Source organism: Mustela nigripes, chromosome 5, assembly GCF_022355385.1.
Source record: "Mustela nigripes isolate SB6536 chromosome 5, MUSNIG.SB6536, whole genome shotgun sequence".
Classification (NCBI taxonomy): domain Eukaryota; kingdom Metazoa; phylum Chordata; class Mammalia; order Carnivora; family Mustelidae; genus Mustela; species Mustela nigripes.
Window position 1 is genome coordinate 147492677 of NC_081561.1, and position 20176 is coordinate 147512852.

Here is a 20176-nt window from a genome sequence, read left to right on the forward strand (position 1 = left end):
CATAATGGCAGCTACTCCCCACTGTTGTGCAGATGACGCCTTCTTACAATTCTGTAAAGCTTTGCAGAGTGTCAAAGACTCCTCTGTCCCCAGCAGTAGTCCAGGACGCCCCACTGGGTGTGAGGGGAAGGCTCTGGCGTGGACCTCGCGGGGCGCCCACGAGCAGGGAGGCACTTACACACCAACACCACTTGCGTTCTCCGTCAGCCGCACTCTCTGACTTCACGAGCAACGCCGCTGGTCCACTAGGATGTGACCTTCGCTCACGAGTCCCACTCCAAGTCCTGCTCGGGTTGTCTGTTCCTCCCCCACCTCTAATTTTTCACTGGTGTTACCACCCTGGATGCCAGAGCTCTGCCCACCAGTCCTGGGGTAAGCTCAGGGCAGCAGGACGGAACTAGGTTGTCCCCACTTACAAGAGTCTGGGGGAGACTCCTGGGTCCCGCTGCAGATGCTCACGGCTCAGCAGGTCCCCAGCCCCGTGTGTGCCAGGTGTGACGTAAGCGACCAAATACCAACTCCACGATCCCGGCCGCTCCACCGTCCGCGGACTGACGTCGGCCCTCCCTGCCGCGAGCACAGGGTGCACGCGAGGAAGACTCCGGCCACAGGAAAGCTGAAGACACCTGCAGACACACTGAGTTCACCCCGGGCTCACGTCCCGTCTCTCTGCTCTGTGCCTCAGCGGTGAACCAGGGCGGGGGCCCCGACACAAGGAGCTCTGGGCCCCGGCTCCGCGCCACCTCCCTCCCCTCCCGGCTGCGAGCCGTCTCTACTGCAGGTTAGAGACGCCTCTGCGGAGCCCACGGGGAACTCTGTCCATTCCCAACGGCCGTGCGGCGCTCACGTTCAGGGAAGGAGGGAGCAGAACTCGACAGTTCGGATGTCGACGTCTTCCCACATCTTGCGGTTCTTTCCCACGTGGCCGCTACCAGACCCTCTCCACGTCAGCCTCCGCTCTTGCTTTCCCGCACCTCCTCTGTCTGTCCGTCCGTCCGCCCGCCGCCCCGGCTCCCCTTCCGCACCTGCAGACGACGCTCTCCCATCCGCCCTCTGCCTTCCTCCTCGTTCCGTCCTTCTCCCCTCCGTGCCACCACCTGACGACTCCTTTTTAAAAATAAGTAGCTGTTCGGCGTTATCAGACCACACAGGGAAGGCACGTCCCGGTGGCTCAGTCAGGTGAGCGTCGAACGCTTGATTTCGGCTCAGGTCACAATCTCAGGGTCATGAGATCGAGCCTGCGTCAGCTCTGCACCGAGAGGGTCTGCGTGAGAGTCTCGGGGTCATGAGATCGAGCCCGCGTCAGCTCTGCACCGAGAGGGTCTGCGTGAGAGTCTCTCCTCTGCCCCCACCTCCTGCTTGTGCTCCATCTCTCTCTCTAAAATAAATAAATAAAATCCTTGGGGAAACACACACACACACACACACACACACACACACAGAAGCATATCAAATTTTTCGGACCTTTTCTTGTATTTTGAGTCCTTGGTGGAAAGCATGTGTGCAGAATTCCAAAGGTGGAGAGGAAGTTTGATGTAGGAATCAGGAAAACCCCCAGTGCCGACAACGGCTGCCTCGGCTGGACCCCTTCCCTTGAAGCACATTTGCAGCCCTTTCCTCCCGCCTCCGACGTGGTGTTGGATAAGCCCGCGGGCGGCAGGGCCAGGGCTGGCGGAAGGGGTCGCGCTGCAAACCCACTGCACTGTGAGCCTCCCGAAGCAGGTCAGTCCGCCACCTGCTTGGCAAGCACATCGTTATCCGGGGGTGCCCTGACCTGGGCCGACCAAGAAGAGTCCGAGATGGCTCCTCAGCCCGCACCCTGCGACCCTCCCACTTGGCGCTGCCTCCACGGGGCGGCTCTCGCCTACGGCCGGGGTGTCATCCGTCCTCCGCGCTCATAGGCTGGGGGCCGGGAGCCCCGCCAAACCCCGTCCAACACAGCTTTTTGGCCCCTCCTGCTGTCCTATGGTTCGCTTCCCACACCCTACCTGGGAGGGCTTTCCTGGGCAGATATGGCCCTGGAAGGACTGCTCTCGGGGTGTTGCTGCTCAGGCTGAGCTCTGACCCCTCTTCAGCGCCGTCCTCCTGGCTCTGGGTGTGCCGGGCTGTGGCTCCCTGTGACCGCTGTCCCTGCTTCTCCCTGAGGAACCTCAGGGACACCAGGAGCCTCGGCCCCGCTTTGTTCCCTACACTAAAATGACCCCGAGAGGTGTCCCTCGGCCACCCCTCAGAGCTTGCCCTCTGCCTCCCCGCTTCTGCTCACTCCACGTGGCTTTTCTCCCCACACAGTCACCACTGGTACCTTTTCCTACGTCAATCCGGCCTTTTCTCTTTCCCAGGAGCATGCAACTCCGGCAGCACAGGATTCAGCCCGCGAGCGAGTGCCCCGGAGCCCTTTCCTGCGTGAGCCGTGGCGAGGCTGAGCTTCCCGGGCGCCCCACAGGCCTCAGAGAAAGCCACGGCCGCTGCTGCCGGTGTGTCCTCGGCCTCTGGCCTCACACCAGGGAGGCCCCTCGGACACGCCGCGCTGACCCGACAGGCCCAAGATGCCACGCAGGGGCTGAGGCCCTGAGCCAAGGCCTCTGGCCACATTTCCTCACACGCTGTCCCGCCGGAGGCCAGAGGACAGGCCCTCGCTTGTGCGGCCTCTTCCACAACTGGGCGTCCAACCCAAGACCTAGCGACCCACTGTGCCGGTCCCGTCCGCTGCTGTGACAGATCATAAACTCCGTGGCTCCACCAGTTCTAGAGGGCAGAAGCCTGAGGTCTTCCGCTCTTGGTGTGGACCCGGCTGGGTCCTCCTGGAGGCTCTGGGACAGCCGAGTCCTCGCTCTCCGGCTTCTGACGGCTCTCGCTCCGTCATCATGGACCCTGTTCCCTCCTCTCAGTGTCCCCCTACCTCCCTCTTGTCAGGACAGGGGGACGACACTGGGCTCCCCTGGATCATCCAGGACTGTCCCTCTCAAGATCCTTCATCGAATCCAGTCTACAAAGTGCCTTTTGCCAAATACCATCAAATTCACAGGGTCCTGTGGTTAGGACACAGAAGAGTCACTTCTGGGGCCATTATTCAGCCTTCCATCTGGCCCAGGATGCTGTGGGCCCCCCCGCCCAGCCCACTAGCCCAGTGTGTCCCACACGGACACTGAGCTGGGCCCTCCAATGCTCCTGGGGCCGATGGGGGACCCCTGCCCATGGAGTCCCAGCAGGCGCACGGCTGAGCTCACGGCCCGCTGTTGTCAGCGTTTCCGCGGAGTGCCCCGGCTAGAAAAGAGGCGTGCAGTCCCCTGGGGTCGAGTGACTGGGCCTCTGCGCAAGCCGCCAAGAACAGCACATTTCCACACTCACAGGGGCTTCTCTGGGGACGGCTCACTGGCCACACACCACATATGGGGGTTCGCAGACCGAAGGCAAAATAAGGAGGGAGCGTGTGGGGGTGGGGGAGGGTAAGAACAGCATCTGACGTTATCAGAAAGGAAGGCTTTTTCTCTTTTTAAGCCAAGTCCTGGATGCAGGGGCTGACGAGACTCCAGGTCACGTCGGAATGAACGGCTGCCCATCTGGAAGGTCGGACGCCGCGACCTTCCTGCCTAGACCATGAAGGAGGGATGTGAATCGTTCTCGGCCACCGAGGGCTGACCTAGAGCGGCGAGGGGAAGCAGCACAGGGGTGCGGAGGGGATGCGTGGAGGCTGAGGAGCCCGACATGGAGGCGAGGTCCTGGAGATCACGGGCACAGAGGGGGGTCCTCGGCAGAACCTGTTCCTTCCACTCCGTTCACAAGCTGGGAGGGAACCCGTCCTGGACGCTGAAGCTTTAAAGTGACACTATCCGTCACAAAGAACCAGCATTAGGAGCTGGAGAACTTTTACATCTGATGAGAAACTGCCTTTGGAGAGGTCACCAAAGCTGTCTTCCTGGAATGAAACCCCTTCTTTCACATGCACGAGCTTGGCAAGTAAAAATCCTCATTGGATTTTATTGTTTCTCAGTTCCCCAAAGCTGCTTGTGTTCATATATGTCAAAATTTCTGAGTTGTGGGAGTGGAGCCTGATGGGTTCCCCCATCAGCTGCATATTGGTTTGAAAGGTTTTACGTAAGTTCCCACATGGCCCCAAAGCCCTGAGCTAGCACGGGGGAGGCGGCCCAAACCGAAGACCGCCTCAGGGACGATGGGTGTGTCTTCCCCAGCAGCTGGGGGAGCTCCCCCGACCCTGGCCTGACCCAGCAGGAGGATATGTGATTGGGGGAATTTTACAAAAACCCAGAACATCCCACAGACGGGTGACCGAGCCCACAGCACAGGGAAGACCTTCTCCCATTACTTCTCTACACACCACCGTCCTTCCCGCAGGGGTGATTTTGAACCCAAACCACCCTCTACCCAAGGACTTGGCAGCACAATCCACCCCATCCTGGGTCACACAGCAGCGACCCCCTCTCTGCACCGATTCCCACAGGGTTTCTCTGTCCAAACCCAAGTGCCCCAGAGCCCGAGTCCTCTGGGGGAGGAGGTGGCCTTGTACTCCCCCTCCACGGAGGAGCGCAACACAAAGCGGGAGGCTGGGTGTGCAGGACGGGCAGAGTGCCTGGGCCTGGGCCGGGGGACAGCCAGTCAGGGGAGGGGACAACACAAGGGGCTGAGGGAGGGTCCACAGCTGGGTGGGGCGGGTACAGCACTAGAAGCAAGGTCTGGAGGCCACACTCGGCACTCGCTCTGCGGGTGGGAAGTGGAGACAGTAGCAGGAAGCCCGATCCGGCCGTGCCCATCACCCCCAGTGAGAAGGAGCCCCATCGGGGTCACAGCGGCATCTCCAGTCTGTACCCTCTCCCTCGTGCACACGCAAAATGACAGTGGTTCATTCTAATGAGTCACTCCTACACTCTTATGCCGACTCTTAGAGTCCTATGTCCCGAACCTCAAAACACAGGCTGTCAGGGGCCCCTGGGTGGCTCAGTGGGTTAAAGCCTGTGCCTTCAGCTCGGGTCACGATCCCAGGGTCCTGGGATTGAGTCCCGCATCGGGCTCTCTGCTCAGCAGGGAACCTGCTTCCCCTCTCTCTCTGCCTGCCTCTCTGCCTACTTATGAGCTCTGTCTGTCAAATAAATAAAATCTTTAAAAAAAAAAAACAAACCACAGGCTGTCAGAGAAAAAAGTGATAAGTGCTGTTAAAGATTTCCCAACAGTCTAAATCTTTCCCGCTGTGCCAGTGCCCCATGAGCACAGATGCCCCGTGAGCGCCCTGTGAGCACGGACATGAGCCCCGTGCATGTCCGTTTACTAAGATCCTACCAGGTTGGACACCGTTTCCCACTTTGCTGTGGGAGTGGGTCCTACAAAGTCTTGACTAAGCCACACATCAAAATGCATGCAAGATCTAGAAACATAAGACCTAGAAGTACAAAGTCATGCCCAACCCCCTGCTGTTTCCTGGGGTTTTCTGGGGTGAGGGCAGTTAGCCCCAGCTCCACTGTCTTTCCAGGCGCACCTGTCCTATTCCCGCAGGTAATTACAATCCCAGCTCCCGGCGAGAGCTGAAGGTGTTCTAAAAATAAGGGCTCCTCTCTGCTTCCTCCGTCTGGTTTCCTTTCCTCAGCTTTATCTTCAAAGTCAACCAAAGAGAGTCACTTTGGCAAGTCCTGGGACAGGAATGTCTCCTGGGGCACTTCTGTGCATTTGCCCTGAAGGCTGTGGCCGGGACGCACCTCGGCGGTTCGCCAGTGGGTCCCACAGGCCCCAGGGGGACCACACGGCTTCACGGGGCTTCCGACTGCCTTCTGGCCTCATGGACACCTTTCCACGCATGGACGTGCCACATCTCTGGGCCTCCTCTGGCATTTTACTCACATTCCTGAGTAACGTGCTTTCTTTCGTGTGCATATTTAGAAAGGGACTGTCCGTACTATACCTCGGACGTGAAAATACATTTGGAAATTAATATTATATTTAATCTTAGTTCTAGAAAGTTTGTGATTATCTGGGGTCCTAAGTGTGAACAGAGGGACCCACAATGAGCAATTTTCTTAAGAAGTCCCTAGAGCATTTCCAGCGCAACCATTCCAAAATAGAGTCTTTCAAAGTAGAGCCCCCGCCACCCCTTCCCCTTATAAACTCAGCTGCACATTTTAATGAGTCCGAGCTGCAAGCCCCTGAGCCTTGGGCTGGACGGTGCTGCCAGGATCGCCTCAGGGCAGAGTGTCACAGCTCCCACGGACTGCAGGGTCGCGTCAGAGCAGGTCCCAGATGCGTGTTCTGGCCGCTGTCATCTGCAAATCCCAGGCCTGAACATACGACGCCCGAATCATTCCAGGGCCGTGAAGCCTGCGAGTCCCCTTCCGAGCCCGCTCTCCTCTGGCCACAGAAGAAAGCATGATGGCCAACGGCCTAAGTGCTCCCTCGCGGATTCCGTGTTTTGAATCTTGCTAATTCCATATGGGAGAACAGAGCGGACCAAAGAAAGGACGGCTCTCATCTGTCAGACGCCGGAGAGGGTCTGGGAGCGCCTCGACCCTCCCAGCAGCCCAGCCCCGGCCACGCTGGCGCAGGCCCGGGAGCGCTGACCCCAGAACGGCGTGAACTCCCTCCTCTGTTTTACCGGAGCTGCTTCTCCACCACTTAACTTCAACAGGACGGCCCCGGAGATTAAAGCATCACTCCGAGTAACCTTAACAGAGATTAACTTCGGAAAAGCTGCTTTGTGGTAATAATACTAACCTGAAGCAGATGTGTACTCCGGAGGGCAAGAGAGGCCGACCAAAGAGGAGAGAAACTCTGTGTTTCCGAGCGCAGTGCAAAACTCCTTACAGAGAGGGTCCGGCCAAAGACGGCTCCGAGCAACACCGCAGGAGGCCAAGTGCAAACCCTCCCCTACGAGGCCCATCTCACCCCTCAAGCACTGAATGACTCGAGGATGGCATTAGTGTATGGCTGTCCCCGCACCGCAGCTGGGCACGCAGGAGTCCGAAAGGATGGTGTGCCTGACAAGGCTGAGGGCAGAGCCGAGAGGCGCGCCAGGTGGCCCGGAGAAGGGGTGGCCAGCAGGGCCGGGGCGCATCCAGCGGCGGGTGCAGGGGGTGGAGGGAGAGGAACACGGCCCCGGGGATCCTGAGGGCCCTTGCAAACCAAAGCTCGTGGAGGAGAGGCCGCCCTGTATTTTGTGCGTGGAATCAAGTAGGGCTCTCTGACCGGCAGTGTACCTGCGACGCCCCTTCCCGGTTCTCAAGAGATACATGCAAATGACCACAACAATACGCACTGGCCGAGGAAGATCGTTCTGACGCCTGCTAAAGCCAGCGAGACAGCGAGGAAGCGTGTTCACCAGGGCCCGCGACGGGGTCTGGCAGCCCGGGAGGCAGCCCGAGCTCACCTCAGATACAGGAAGAAGAGTTGGGACTCACGGGCGAGGAGCCGAGCCCGAGGGTGCGCGAGGGCAGGGTGGTCTTCCTGCACGGGCCTCGTCGGATTCCCGCTGCAGGCAGGGGGAGACCAGACGTCACCCTCGGGGCGGGGGGAAGGCATTCGGGCACTGCAAGGACGAGACAGGAGCCCAAGGTCAGAGCCAAGGTCAGAGCCAAGGTCAGAGCCAAGGTCAGAGCCCAGTCGCGAAGGGGACGGGGGACTGACTACAGTCGCGAAGGGGACCGGGGGACTGACTACAGTCGCGAAGGGGACCGGGGGACTGACTATAGTCGCGAAGGGGACGGGGGACTGACTACAGTCGCGAAGGGGACGGGGGACTGACTACAGTCGCGAAGGGGATGGGGGACTGACTACAGTCGCGAAGGGGACCGGGGGACTGACTACAGTCGCGAAGGGGACCGGGGGACTGACTACAGTCTGGTGGAGGAGAGTCTTCGTCGGGCCCCTCTCCGGTGGTTTCAGACGCAGACCCTCGCCTGCTTGGGGAAAAACAGCAGGTCTGCGGGCACGGCGCACACGGCTGCCCTCGGAGCGCAGCGAGCAGGTGCCCGTGGCTACCGCGCCGCCGCCGCCACCACCACGGCCCCTGCCGGCTGGGAGCCCGGGAGGCGTCGGACACAGCTGCAAACCAGACGCGACGCACCACATTTTATACTGAATATATTTGTGCCTCATGCATGGGCTTGATTAAATCACACTGTAGCTGAACAGACCATTTGTTGGTAATTCCCACTCCAGCTTCATTTAATAGCTCTTCCCAGTGAAAATACATGGGCTGACGCGGCACGCGACACAACCCAGCGTCGCAGACACTCGAGCGGCGCGTCCCGGCGAGGCCGGCCTTGGCGCCCGGCCGTCCACATGCCTCTGACAAGCGCAGAACCTTCGGGCCCAAGAGGAAGCTATTTCTGGCTAAAGGACTGGCCGCCGCCTCCACTGGAAACGGACCCGCCCTCGGTTCCCCACACTTCAGGGCAGCCGTCTCCCGCCCAGCCGGATGCACGGAACAGGCCACCCGCTCCGGTTAACGAGTCTTGCCGCTCAAGCCCCAGATCTCTCTCTCCGCCTCGCCCCTGCCCCGGGGAGCTCCGGGCTCGCCTCCTGCTCACCGGCGGCCCCGCCACGTCTGAGCACGGCCGCCCGCCTGCAGGCGCAGAGCACCGGGCGCGAGCTCGCCACGTCCGTCTCGTTCCAGTGCTTCTGAACCCGGGAAAAACGGACCGAAACCGTTTCTGCCGGCCGCGGTGTGCGGTGCAAGACAGCGCGAGGCTTCGGGCAAGAAGGCGGGAAGGAGGTGACGAACGCCCAATGGGGAGAATCGCGACGGTCTGGGGAGTCTTTTCACACATTTTTGAACAAGCAATATCTTGGGGAGTTTCTTCAGTGTAAGGAGAGCAAGTGTGGCATGAAACTGCTGAGGTAAGGCACATGCCAAACGTGGCCACAGGGAAATTAATTTTAGTGTGTTTAAAATAGAATCAATATACATAGGTAAAATATAAGCAGATTAAATAATTTTTTTAAATGATTTATTTATTTATTTATCTATTTGTTTATTAGAGACAGAGAGAGAGAGAGAGAGAGTACAGGCAGGGGGAGCAGCAGGCAGAGGGAGAGGGAGAAGCAGGTTCCCCATGGAGCCAGGAGCCTGATGAGGGCCTCGATCCCGGGAATGAGATCACGACCTGAGCCAAAGGCAAATGGCTTCACAGACTGAGCCCCCCGGAGCCCGTTCAATACTTATAATATGAACTCTTTCTTGTGTTCTTCTCTGATTTTCGTTGTTGTCCTTGTGGTCTGAAAGCCACATAAAAATCAGGGTTCCCATAGAATTTTGGGATGCATTTACTGAAAGTACCTGAAAATTATTTTAATTAGAAATGGTTTTCCGGGAAACCACCCAAGTTCTAGAAGAAGAGCTTACCTATCAAGCACCAAGAATAAGCCTTAATGTTTATCTTTCCAGGAAGCTTTCTTTTTCTCCATGACCAGAGCCAACATCACTCCCAGGATCTGCTAAGAGTACCTGAGCATTGACTTTATTGGGACATTATGCTTCCCTTTAAAAGGGGGAGGCCATTGAAATATATTCAAATGTACACACAGGCAACACCTTGGTGACCTGCAACCATGGGAAATAGAAAGTAATTGGCAATTGACATAATTAGACTGTTTAAGTCAGGGATGCCAGAAATGTCACCCAGTAGGTTCCCTTCCCAGGTCTGCCTCTCTCACTAGACGTCCAGCTCATCGAGGGCAGAGGCCACACAAAGACCGCATCCTACGTACCACTTGCTCAGCACAGTGTATGCTAAAATTCTTCATGTAAACAATTGAGCAAGTACAAAATTAGATGAAATTTTTCCGCTCAGCAGCTTACCACTCTTCCATATTCCAGCTAAAGGACTTGCATTTTGTTGTCACCCATCCTCAGCCGTCTTCCAGTAAAAGTGTCAAAAATGATACGTAATCAAAGAGAACCGACTCCCTGGCTTTGGGGACTCCAGACGAAATAACTGTTCCTGACATGAACGGTCTTTGAGCACTGATACCTTTGACAAACTAGCAGATAAGTCGTACTGGGTAAATAATATCACTTTTTATTAATTTAAAAACCATATCCCCCCCAAGCTCTTCCTAGTCAGCGCCTCTGAACTTCCACAGCCCCAAGCCAGGCTTTGGAGCTGGAGCGCGAGACCACTGGAGTCTCTCCTGGGAAGCAAAGGCTGAGCCCAGGAGGATGCTGTCCCGGAGCTCCTGAAATCGGGATGCGGTGCTGGGGTGTTTCCTGACTCTCGGAGCAGCCCTAGCTCAGGACGCCATGGCTTTGGGGCCTGAACTGGTAACGCATTCCTGGCTCGGTGCAGCTGACTCACGAGGTGATGTAGGATAAGGAAGAGGAGTACCGCCATCCAGCCGGGCGCCGCGGGCTCCGTCTTAGCCAACGGGGCCGGTCCTAGGGAATGACGGTGTACAAGGAGGCCTGGGAGAAGCGATGTCTGGCCTCTTCTTCCCCTAACTACAGAGGAAGGTCATCTAAACTGTTAATTACCAGGCCGAGCGTTTACTGAGAAAGCACAAGCCATGGGTTCTACAGGCCACGGGGGCAAGCCCAGGCTCACACAGCACCGGGAGACAATGAGCACTGTGAAAACCATCACAAAGCCCAGCAAATATTCATCAGTATCCACAGCTAACAACTACTGACCAGCTGCGCCGCCATCCAGACTTTACGTTCGATAGCTTACGCTTATCGCTTTCACCCTGCGCGGCTGGAAGTCCTAGCCCATCTCACAGTGGAGGGGAAGGGGCTCGTGGAGGTGAAAAAGCCGCCACCTGCCATGAAAGATGGTGAGTGTGATATAAAGCCCAGATTCACCTGCCGTGGGTATGCGAAATTCACCTGGAACGTTCCAACTTCCGGAAGAGGTTCTCCAGAATAATTTTAGGTTGTGCAGCACCTTCCAAAATACTCCTCAGAGTAATTTCCTTTTAATAATTACAATAGCTTTCCTTCAAGTCCCATCTAACACATGGTAAACTCCAGTAACCGCATGACCCCGAAGGGCTATGATAATCACAGAAGGCACACACTCTCCAGCAAGAACTTCCTTTAAAACAGTCTAGGCGCGGGAGCACAGGCAAGTTCTTGGGTGTCCCTGGGCTCCGTTTCCTCATCTACAAAATGGACTGCTGAATCAGGAACCAGTTACACCTTCCAGGTAGCTGCCGAGCCCCTCAGGCAGGGATGTCAATGCCCTTGAAATCCGGGTGAAGGTCAGACAGTGAAACCTGGTATCTTTCTAGGACATGCACAAAGAAGTCTAGGAAAGATACCCAATTACCCTTTAGAAACCCCAAAAATCATGCTCGCCAGAGTCAACAACCTGGCCATCTCAGTTGGTGCAACACCGAGACACTCTAAAAATATTTAAGCTGGAATTCATAAACTGTTCCCAAATCTGATTAAGTAATTGGCTTCTCTGTTGGCTAGGGATTAGCAAATGCTGGAGTCTAGATTCAAGTTAAATTTAAAAGCAAAGGGGCGCCTGGGTGGCTCAATGGGTTAAAGCCTCTGCTTTCCGCTCAGGTCCTGGGGTCTTGGGATCCCAGGGTCTGGGATCGAGCCCCGCATCGGGCTCTCTGCTCAGCAGGGAGCCTGCTTCCCTTCCTCTCTCTCTGCCTGCTTCTCTGCCTCCTTGTGATCTCTCTCTGTCAATAAATAAAAATCTTAAAAAAAAAAAAATTAAAAGCAAGTATGAAAACATTAAGATGGAGTCTCTCCCTTAAGTCCATTTTAATGAAAATAATAGTGTTTTCAACTTCAAGTAACCACTGTCACTTTCCTGTTTATGGTACTAGATTCTGAATTCAAAAAACAAACGTTTTCAATCTCTGTGTATATTTTACAAAATAAATAGCACAGAAACAATGAAAAAATGTTTATTTTTACAAAATGAGCAATCTTTTTCATCAGTCCAAACAGGAAATATACATCTGTGCTAGTGCTTTATGTGTCCCATTACTCAAGCTCAAACTATTGACAGACCTCCCCCACCCCTCCAAAATTTTAGATTTCGGGGGGAAGTGCTCCTTGGCCTACAATATGCTATGGATATGCAAGTGCATAAACAGGCTTCTCCGGAAAAAGATGGAGAGGCAGCTGGGCAGGAAGATGGAACTTGCTGGACAGAAGCACAGGGTCAGCCACTTATTAGATCCCCCACTAGGTGGAGGCATCATGAGGCCAGGACTTCCAGGACTTGTGGTTTTGGATCTACAAGGCTGAGAAAGGGACTGAACACACAGCAGGCTTTTAAAAAGCAATTGCTGAACGAATTAGTTGGCAAGTTTCCGGGAAAATCCTGTTGGCGGGGGAGGCTGAGTCCCCCATCAGTAGAATGAGGACCGTAAAACATGCTTATCTGAGTTTTCATAAGAGACAGGAGAATGCATCTGTAGAGAACAGAGCACTGCGGCCAAGCCGACGATCCCTCTCAGCACTTCTCTCCAGCGCCCACCATCCCGGTCACAGGAAGGGCTCGCCGATTCCGTGCTGATAGGGGAATGTGATAATCCTCTCTGGTCCGGAACAGACCTTCTGCCTATCCCCTGGTGTGTCTATGATTTTTAGAAATTTTATTTTCACATTGAAGAAACTTCTCTTCCATCCCCCTCTCGGTTTCCCATTATGTTGTTTTTTTGAGGCACAAACCCAATTCTCCCCACTAAACCCCAACACCGGAGCAGAGTGTATCGCGCTGATGGGATTCCTGACCGTCCACCAGTTCAGCCCAGTATCAACCTGCTGCCGGTGTCTACTGCTGGCCTTCCTGCAGAGCACCGGGGGTTTGCCCACCTGTGTGCCTCCCACTGGCAAGGACAATAAATGAAACAAGGGGCTGTATAATAAACTTGGCGTTTTGAGGAATAAAAACTTATTGGGCATAGAGCTAAATAGTGTTCTGGCTTTCTGTTCTTATCAACTTTAGCTTTTTAAAAAGTGCCTGAGGGGTGTTTGGGTGGCTCGGTGGGTTAAAGCCCCTGCCTTCGGTTTGGGTCATGATCCCAGGGTCCTGGGATCAAGCCCCGAATTGGGCTCTCTGCTCAGCAGGGAGCCTGCTTCCTCCTCTCTCTCTGCCTGCCTCTCTGCCTACTTGTGATCTCTGTCTGTCAAAGAAATAAATAAAATCTTAAAAAAAAAAAAAAAAGTGCCTGAGATCCAGGAAGATGATTTATCTCACTAACTCGTGTTTAATTTCTGTCAATGTGAAATTCAAGGCAAGACCTCCCCCATTATTTGATTAGCAGTTGTATTTGTTTGAAAAATGTGTTCTACCCTCAGAAAGCCGCCACAAAGAGCCTATCTGGTCCAAATCTGACTTAGTGATACCAGAACAGAAACTTTTTCCACAAGCTTCCCTGTTGCATTCACGTCTATTCCAGAGCTTTGCCTAAAGACCTGGTAATTGTAACAACCCATGCCTGTATCGAATATCATGGCAGCCGGGACAAAGAAATCCCAGACGAAAAATGTCACATTGTTCCAATTCATTTGATTCCTTAGAAACAAGTCAAAACCGAGATGGGTGCCAGCCTTTGGTAAAGGCCAGGGCAATGTCAAAGGGAAAGGCTAGGCTGTGTGGCCAGCCCCCCCCCCCCCCCATCACAATGTGTCTCTCTCCCTCTCTCCTCTCTCTCTCTCATCTATAGATTCAGCAGTGTAATCTGGACACCGGGACAAAGAACAGGATCTGATGGCAGAAATCAAAACACAGCAGGGAACGGTCCACAGATGACTTTGGAAACCCGAAGGTGACAAGATGAGGGACAGGAGGAAAGGACACAATTTTCAGGGTCCTTGGGTCTCAGGGCGAATCTCTGTCGAACCCGGGGCTGCAGGGAAGCTGCACCAGGCACTTCGGTCCTGAGCACCGCTTCAGACTGGCCGGTGTAGACCGGGATGTTCCAGATGCGGGCGACGCTACCCTGATTTCCAATACACCAGCATGTGCCCCCTACGGTAGCACTTCGTGGCTGGGGGCCACCGAAAGACAAACCCACCCCCAGCCCTCGACCCACGGCCGGGGGGAGCGCCGCGGAGGTTCTGTCCGGGGGAGCTCGGAGGTGCCCCACGGAGCCGCGGTCCGGCTGCACGGACCGAAACGCCCTCCCCACCCCGAGCACTTATCTGGGCACCGCGACCGCTCCGCAAGCTGCGCGGCCCCGGGAGCGAAATTAGTTAGAAATCCCACAGGGGAGGGTTAAGCCCCCGATGAGAACCCGAGGGCCGGTCCAGGATGGCGAAGTCCCAACAACGGCGTTCGGTCCGGTGAACACCGGACGGGCTCTCCGACAACTTCAACTCCCTGACCCGAGCCGGTGCGTCCCGCGCATGTGACAATAGAAAGGGCTCGGATGGCCCCACGCCCGCAGCATCCCCCGGGCGCCCCGGGCGCCACGGCGCTTACCTCGAGCCGGCCGAGGCTGGAGCTCTTGGAGCGCGACTTCTTGCGCAGGTACACGGAGAAGAAGCGGCGCACCGTGAACTTCTTCATGCTCAGCTCCATCGCCCCGCGCCCAGCCCGCAGCAGCCGCTGGCCCGGAGGACGCGCATTCCCGGCGCATCCCAGGCGCGCGGGGTCAGGTCCGCGGGCGGGTGCGCGCCGCGGGGGAGCCCGGTGCGGCGGCCATCGGCGCGGGGCGCGGGCTGCGGGCACAAAGGGCAGGCCGAGCCGGCCACCGCGGCCCGGGCTCCTGCGCTCCCTCCTCCCGCGCTCCTCCCCCTCCTCCCCCTCCTCCTCCCGCAGCCTGCGCGGACCCGCCCCGGACCGCCCCGCCCCACCCCGCCCTCAGCCGCTCCCGCCAATCAGTGCCCGCCGCCCCAGCCGCTCCCCCCCGTCCTCCGCCTCCTCCTCCCGCGCCTGCTGCCGCCGCGGCCGCCGCCGCCGCCGCCTCCCGCCGGGGACCCGCCCCGGACCGCCCCGCCCCGCCCACAGTCACTACCGCCAATCAGATGCTCCTTCCTCCCCCTCCTCCGCCTCCTCCTGCCGCGCCGCCGCAGACGCCACCGCCCGGGCCAGCCCCGCCCCTCCTCGCTCTCCGCCACTGCCGCCAATCAGCAACCGCACATCCCAGGCGTTCCCTCCCCCTCCTCCTCCCGCCCTGAGAGGACGAGCGCAGAGCAACCCGGCCCCGCCCCGCCCACTACCACCAATCAGCGCCTCCGACGCGCCTCCCCGCCGCCTCGCTCGCCCCGAGTACTCCGCGCGCGCTGCCCCGCCCCCGCCCCCGCCCCCGCCCACACCCGCACCCGGCGGCCTGGGAGGCGCGCGCCGGCCGAGCCCCGCGAGGAGCGCTGCGGCCTGCGGGGCGGGCGGCGCCGGCCTGCTGTGCTGCCCCGCGGCCCGGCTGCGCTGTTTTGTGGCTCGGGGGCGTCCCTCCGGTTTTTCCCTTGAAACAGCCGCAGGCACGCGGGGGCTCAGTGCTCCGCGGTGCCGAGCAAAACTTCTGTCCCTTAGCGGACCTTTGCGGGAAACGAAACGAAATCCGAGGCTCCGGGAGCCTCGGCCCGCGCTCCGCACCTCTCCCTGCCCCGGGGCGCCCGGCCCCGCGGGTCCAGCCGTCGCCACCCGGGGCACGGACCCCCACGCGGGCTGGGGCCGCCGCCCCTGGGAGTGCTCGGAGCACGAGACGTCCGTCCTCCAGGACCTCCGGCTCTGTCCGACGGTGACTGACCAGGCCCCGCAGTGCCTGGAGGCAGGCTCTGGAGGCAGCTGCTGGCCGCGGCGCTGGAGGGGATTTGCCTAAAAGGGGAACACTGTTTTCTAGAAATGCTCAGCAGAGATCTGGGAGCTCTTCTGTTGGTGCGTTGTGTTCAAAATCGGGTCAGACGAGGTCAGTGCCCGGTCACCAACCCCCTAGAAGGTCAGAAACATTCCTGCGTGCGGTACCGTGTGACAAATGCGGATGCCGCAGGCTGGGCAGTGGTGAGCACGGAGTTCAGAGGGGCCGCTTGCTTGGAGAGCTTGGGCACACTCACGCTGTGTCCCCATCGTGCATCTCCAAGATGAAAATATGCATGTGGAAACTGGTTCCTGCTTCCCTCAAGGGTTCTGCGGGAGGGCGATTATCCCCACTCTGGGAAACAGCTTCTTACCACCTAAAGACTCCCCTTCTCCCTGGCTGCCCTTGAGGCATCTTGGTTCTACACAGAGACAAAGACAGACCAGACCTATGCCAGGCTGCAGCTAAGCTCGGCAGAGAGCCGCTGACTGACCGCTGACTGACCACACATCGGCTTGTCCCAGCCCCTGGAATGAGGAGGGGGCCGGCTCTAGCGAGTTTCACTGGGGGAGCCGGCGGGAGTACCACGTGCCAACTGTGACATCTCAGGGCCATCCTGGTCACAACAAAACCCTCTGGTGGGCCTCGATCAGGGCTTGGGTTTTACAAGAGCATGCTGACCTGGTGTAACCGAACTGGAAAGGAAATATCTTATGGGGTATTCACCATCCCCCATATTTGAGTGCAAACTGTTCAATTGAACTTGGAGTCTCAAAAGGAAAAAAAAAATTCATATTTCCAACTGGAGAAATAATTTCATTGCTAGAACATTTCCATTTGTCTTTATCTTTAACCTGGTGAAGTAAGTTTATCAAAATCTCTAAGAATCATTCACCACCACTTCCGGTGCTAAGACAATGACTACCTCCAGGCCACGGTCAGACCACCCTGATACCCAGAGGCATCCCTCCCAAATCCTGGGGGAAAGGGGGAGCTCATTAAGGCCCCTGTCCTGATGGTGGGGATGGAGCAGGGGAGCAAGCTCCACAGCCTCCAGGTGACCTTGAGTTTTTCCCTGCCCCGAACACAGAAGCCCGACATTGCATTCTATCCTGCTGCAGCCTAAAAGCGAGTGCTGGCCACAGCAGTCACCTCAGTCCCACGAGTGGTCACCTCATCCCACGAGTGGTCGCAGACACCTCCTGGTGCCTGGGGCCATACTCAGCCCTAGGGACACAAAGATGACTGCGGCCCAGCTCCTGACCACAGAAGTTCACAGCCCCATGAAGAGAAGGTGAACAGAGAGACAACCACGGTGCAGCTTTTAATGCGACGCGAAAGAAATGGGTAAGGAGATGCTACACGGACGGAGATGAATGAGAAGCCGGCCCCAGCTGGAGGAGGTGGCATCTGGGTGACCCCCGCGGATAAGGAGCCATGTTTCCTGGGCAAACAGAGGAGGTAGGGTCCCAGCTTGTAGAAGAATGGGGTTATTGGGAATTTAGAACAAAGAGAGGTTTCATGATTGATTAATGAAAATTGAGTTCTACCAAGTCCCCAGGACACCTGAGGCATCCAATTTCAGAACTTCAGAACAATAACTAAGGTCTGGTCCACCCTGGAATTCCCCCTTCCTTGAGAACAGAACACGCCCTGGACAGGAAGGAGAGGGAGGCTTTTGGAAGGAAGGTAACTTGGGCAAGATCCGCATTGTTATCCCCTTCCGTTCCCTTCCCCCGAAGGACTGGGTAGGGGCCGTGCCGCCTCCTTCACTGCAAGCCCTACCCCAAGAGCTGTGATTTGTTGTGCACACTGGTCAGGTCTGAGTTCTAGAGAGCCCGGATGGCCATGCTCTGGGGAGGCCTGGGGGTGGAGGGAGCTGTGCACTGAACGGATCTGTGTTCATGGGGCTTGCAGAGGAAGGACACAAGAGAGTTTTTTACAGACCAGGTGTGGCCATGTGATAAAGGGGCTAGTCTGGGGGTCCCTGGGATGCTGTCTGGAGCAGAAGCGTGCAGCACCAGGCCCAGGGCTAAGGCAAGAGTTCTAGTAACTCCCAAATCCGGAGGCCTCTGTCCTGTAAGTGCGTGCAGCTGCGGTCTCCAGCTGCAGTAACCCAGAAGAAAACAGGACAGCTGTCCATGAGAGAAGGGGTCAGAGTGAGGCCACCTGTGTGCAGACCGCTTCCAGCGAGTCTGTCCTCTGCCTGGATGGCCTCCTTCCCACTCTGAGCCTCCCAGGCTGAGACAGCCTCAAGCCGGCAAAGAGACTGTGAGTCCGGTCAGTCAGTAGGACTGGAAATACTAATGTCTTAATCAAGTATTTAAAACTGAAAACAAACATGATCGTTATTTGGGAGTGGGAAGAAAACGCTACGTGAACTGACAGGGCTTCCCGTCATTCACTCTGATAAGTACTGCAAGGTGTGCTTCGATCCCATCACAAGCTGCATTTGGTCAACAAATGAGGTACAAGTCAAGAACGGGGTCCAGGCTCCATTTATAACAGTGAGGGCCTCAGAGGACGGAGGTCACCCGCTCAGTAGGGGTCCCGCAGGGCTGCACCCTCAGTGCATGGTGGACGGAAATCACCCCCTTTGCAGACCCGGGCTCGCGCCTGAGTGCTGGCACTAGCCAGGCAGGACCTCGAGAGCGAGAACCACCCCCTGAGCATCCAGGTGCACACACCCCCTTACACAGGCCCGTGACCCTCGTGCACCCCCCATGTCATCTGAAAACAGCAGCAAAAACTTCAGTGGTCTTGACTACTTCTTACCCAAGGTGCCTGGTGGAAACACACAGCGATGCTCTCTACAGAGATCCGCGTTAAACCCAGGCTCCGGAGAAGCCCTCCGGACGCAGTTCCAGGGAGCGTGAGCTCACAGTCACTGCACTCGAGTCCAGGGCACCGGGTGCCAGCAAAGCCAGAAGGACCTCTGCCCGTGGGACCAGATGGGAACTCCGCCTACAGGATTTATGGGATGTAGAATGTAAAATGGTGGAAGAAAGAACAAGATGCTCCTGGAAATGTACCCATGTACGTGGGCCTGGCCTGCGTGTGAACATCCGAGAGCAGACATGGAGGGCAGGGGTCGGAGCAGCTGTGTGGGTGCTGCCGGGGCTGCTCGTGGGACGCACGGGGGATGGGAGGTATCCGAATCCCAGCCACCGTCCCACTGTGACTTGACCTGAAACTCTGATCCTCTAGCACAGGGTTCTCAAGTGGGGCTGACTTTGTCCTCTGGGAGACACTTGGCAAGGTCTGGGGACAGGTGTAGACAGCTGGAGACACGGCTAGGGGGGGAAATGGGAGGGATGCCTCAGAGGTAGAGGCCGGGGGTGCAGGGCACAGGACAGCCCCTCAGGGTCCGAAATGCCCAAGGGCCACGTCTGAGAATCATGGTGAGCTCAGCAGCCCATGGTGGGGGGAACCTGTGCTCCTTCCTCACAAGGCTGTCACCTACAAATGTGGCAGTTTTGTGCAGTTAAAGCAAAATGTGGAACAAATTGTAAATAAACTGCTCATCAAAGTTTTTATTTGCTAAAATCCTAGAGTTTCACACAGAAAGCTAGCTGCATGGCTGGGGAAGCAGTAGAGCCCCACGGCTAGCATTTTGATCTGAAAGCTTTCCGTTGAACGACACTGTCCTCCGTGGGTGCCCCGTCTGCCCTGTAAGCGGGGAGGCAAGAATCACCTTCACTCCCGCTGCTTTCTTCCCGAAGTCTAACGACGCACAGACGCCTTCGTGAGACTTTCTCAATATTCGTCACGTCTCCCCTTCTTTCCGGCCCTGCTCTCGGGGACGTGGTCTGGGGCCATCAGTCCTGCCGGAATACAGTGATCTCCGGCTAGATGGCGTCCCTCCCAGCCCATCCACACTCCAGCTGCTAAAATGGCCCTTCTAGAAGCAAACTGGGTCGTGCTACGCCGTGTACCCCATGTGTCCAGGTGGTCCAGGAGAAGCGCAAACCGGAGCAGAGCAGCCGCGCCATCCCGGGTCACCGTTCCCTGTCCTCACTCTGCCCTCCTTCCTGCCCCAGAGCGCGGGCTGGGCCGCGCCGACACACTGTGTGAACACGGCTTCCCGGGTCTCCACCCCACTGTGGGTGCCGCGGTCACTGCCCGGGACGCCGTCCTGCTCCACCCACAGGCCGTACCCCTCCTCGCTTCATGCCGCAGGCCATGTGAAGGTGTCTTCCCCAGGCTCCCCGTTCTCCTCACAGAGCCAGACGATGACTCTCAGCTTCTCTGTCTGCCTCTCCCACCAACGTGGAAGCACGTGGGACAGCCACCATTGGTGGCCCTTCCTGCAGGTTTGTTTAAAGGGGTGTTATAGTGACTGCGTTGAGGGGTCTGCTGGTTATCAGAGCTGGGCCATTTTTACTATTTCATCTGTAAAACACACTCACAAAATCCGCAGAATGGATGCAATGAATCCCATCTTACAAGGCTCCAGGAGCTGAACCTACTG

The 20176-nt window shown here is 57.1% G+C and overlaps 1 protein-coding gene and 1 long non-coding RNA gene across 5 annotated transcripts in view; one reads left to right on the forward strand and one right to left on the reverse strand.

Annotated features, from left to right (window-relative positions):
- Positions 1 to 20176, reverse strand: part of RPS6KA2 (ribosomal protein S6 kinase A2) — a 295060-nt gene that overhangs the window by 131132 nt on the left and 143752 nt on the right. Inside the window, exon 1 of one of the 4 annotated variants that reach the window (XM_059401413.1) lies at positions 14391 to 14614. The exons of the other annotated variants lie outside the window; for them this stretch is intronic. Coding sequence (XP_059257396.1) covers positions 14391 to 14489 — 99 coding nt within the window. The 5' untranslated portion in view covers positions 14490 to 14614. Of the gene's footprint in view, positions 1 to 14390; positions 14615 to 20176 lie in introns of those variants that run through there. 4 annotated transcript variants of the gene reach the window in all.
- LOC132018461 (uncharacterized) lies at positions 15276 to 19896 on the forward strand. Its single transcript, XR_009404545.1, has 2 exons — positions 15276 to 17166; positions 18486 to 19896. It is a non-coding gene; the product is annotated as an uncharacterized LOC132018461 (long non-coding RNA).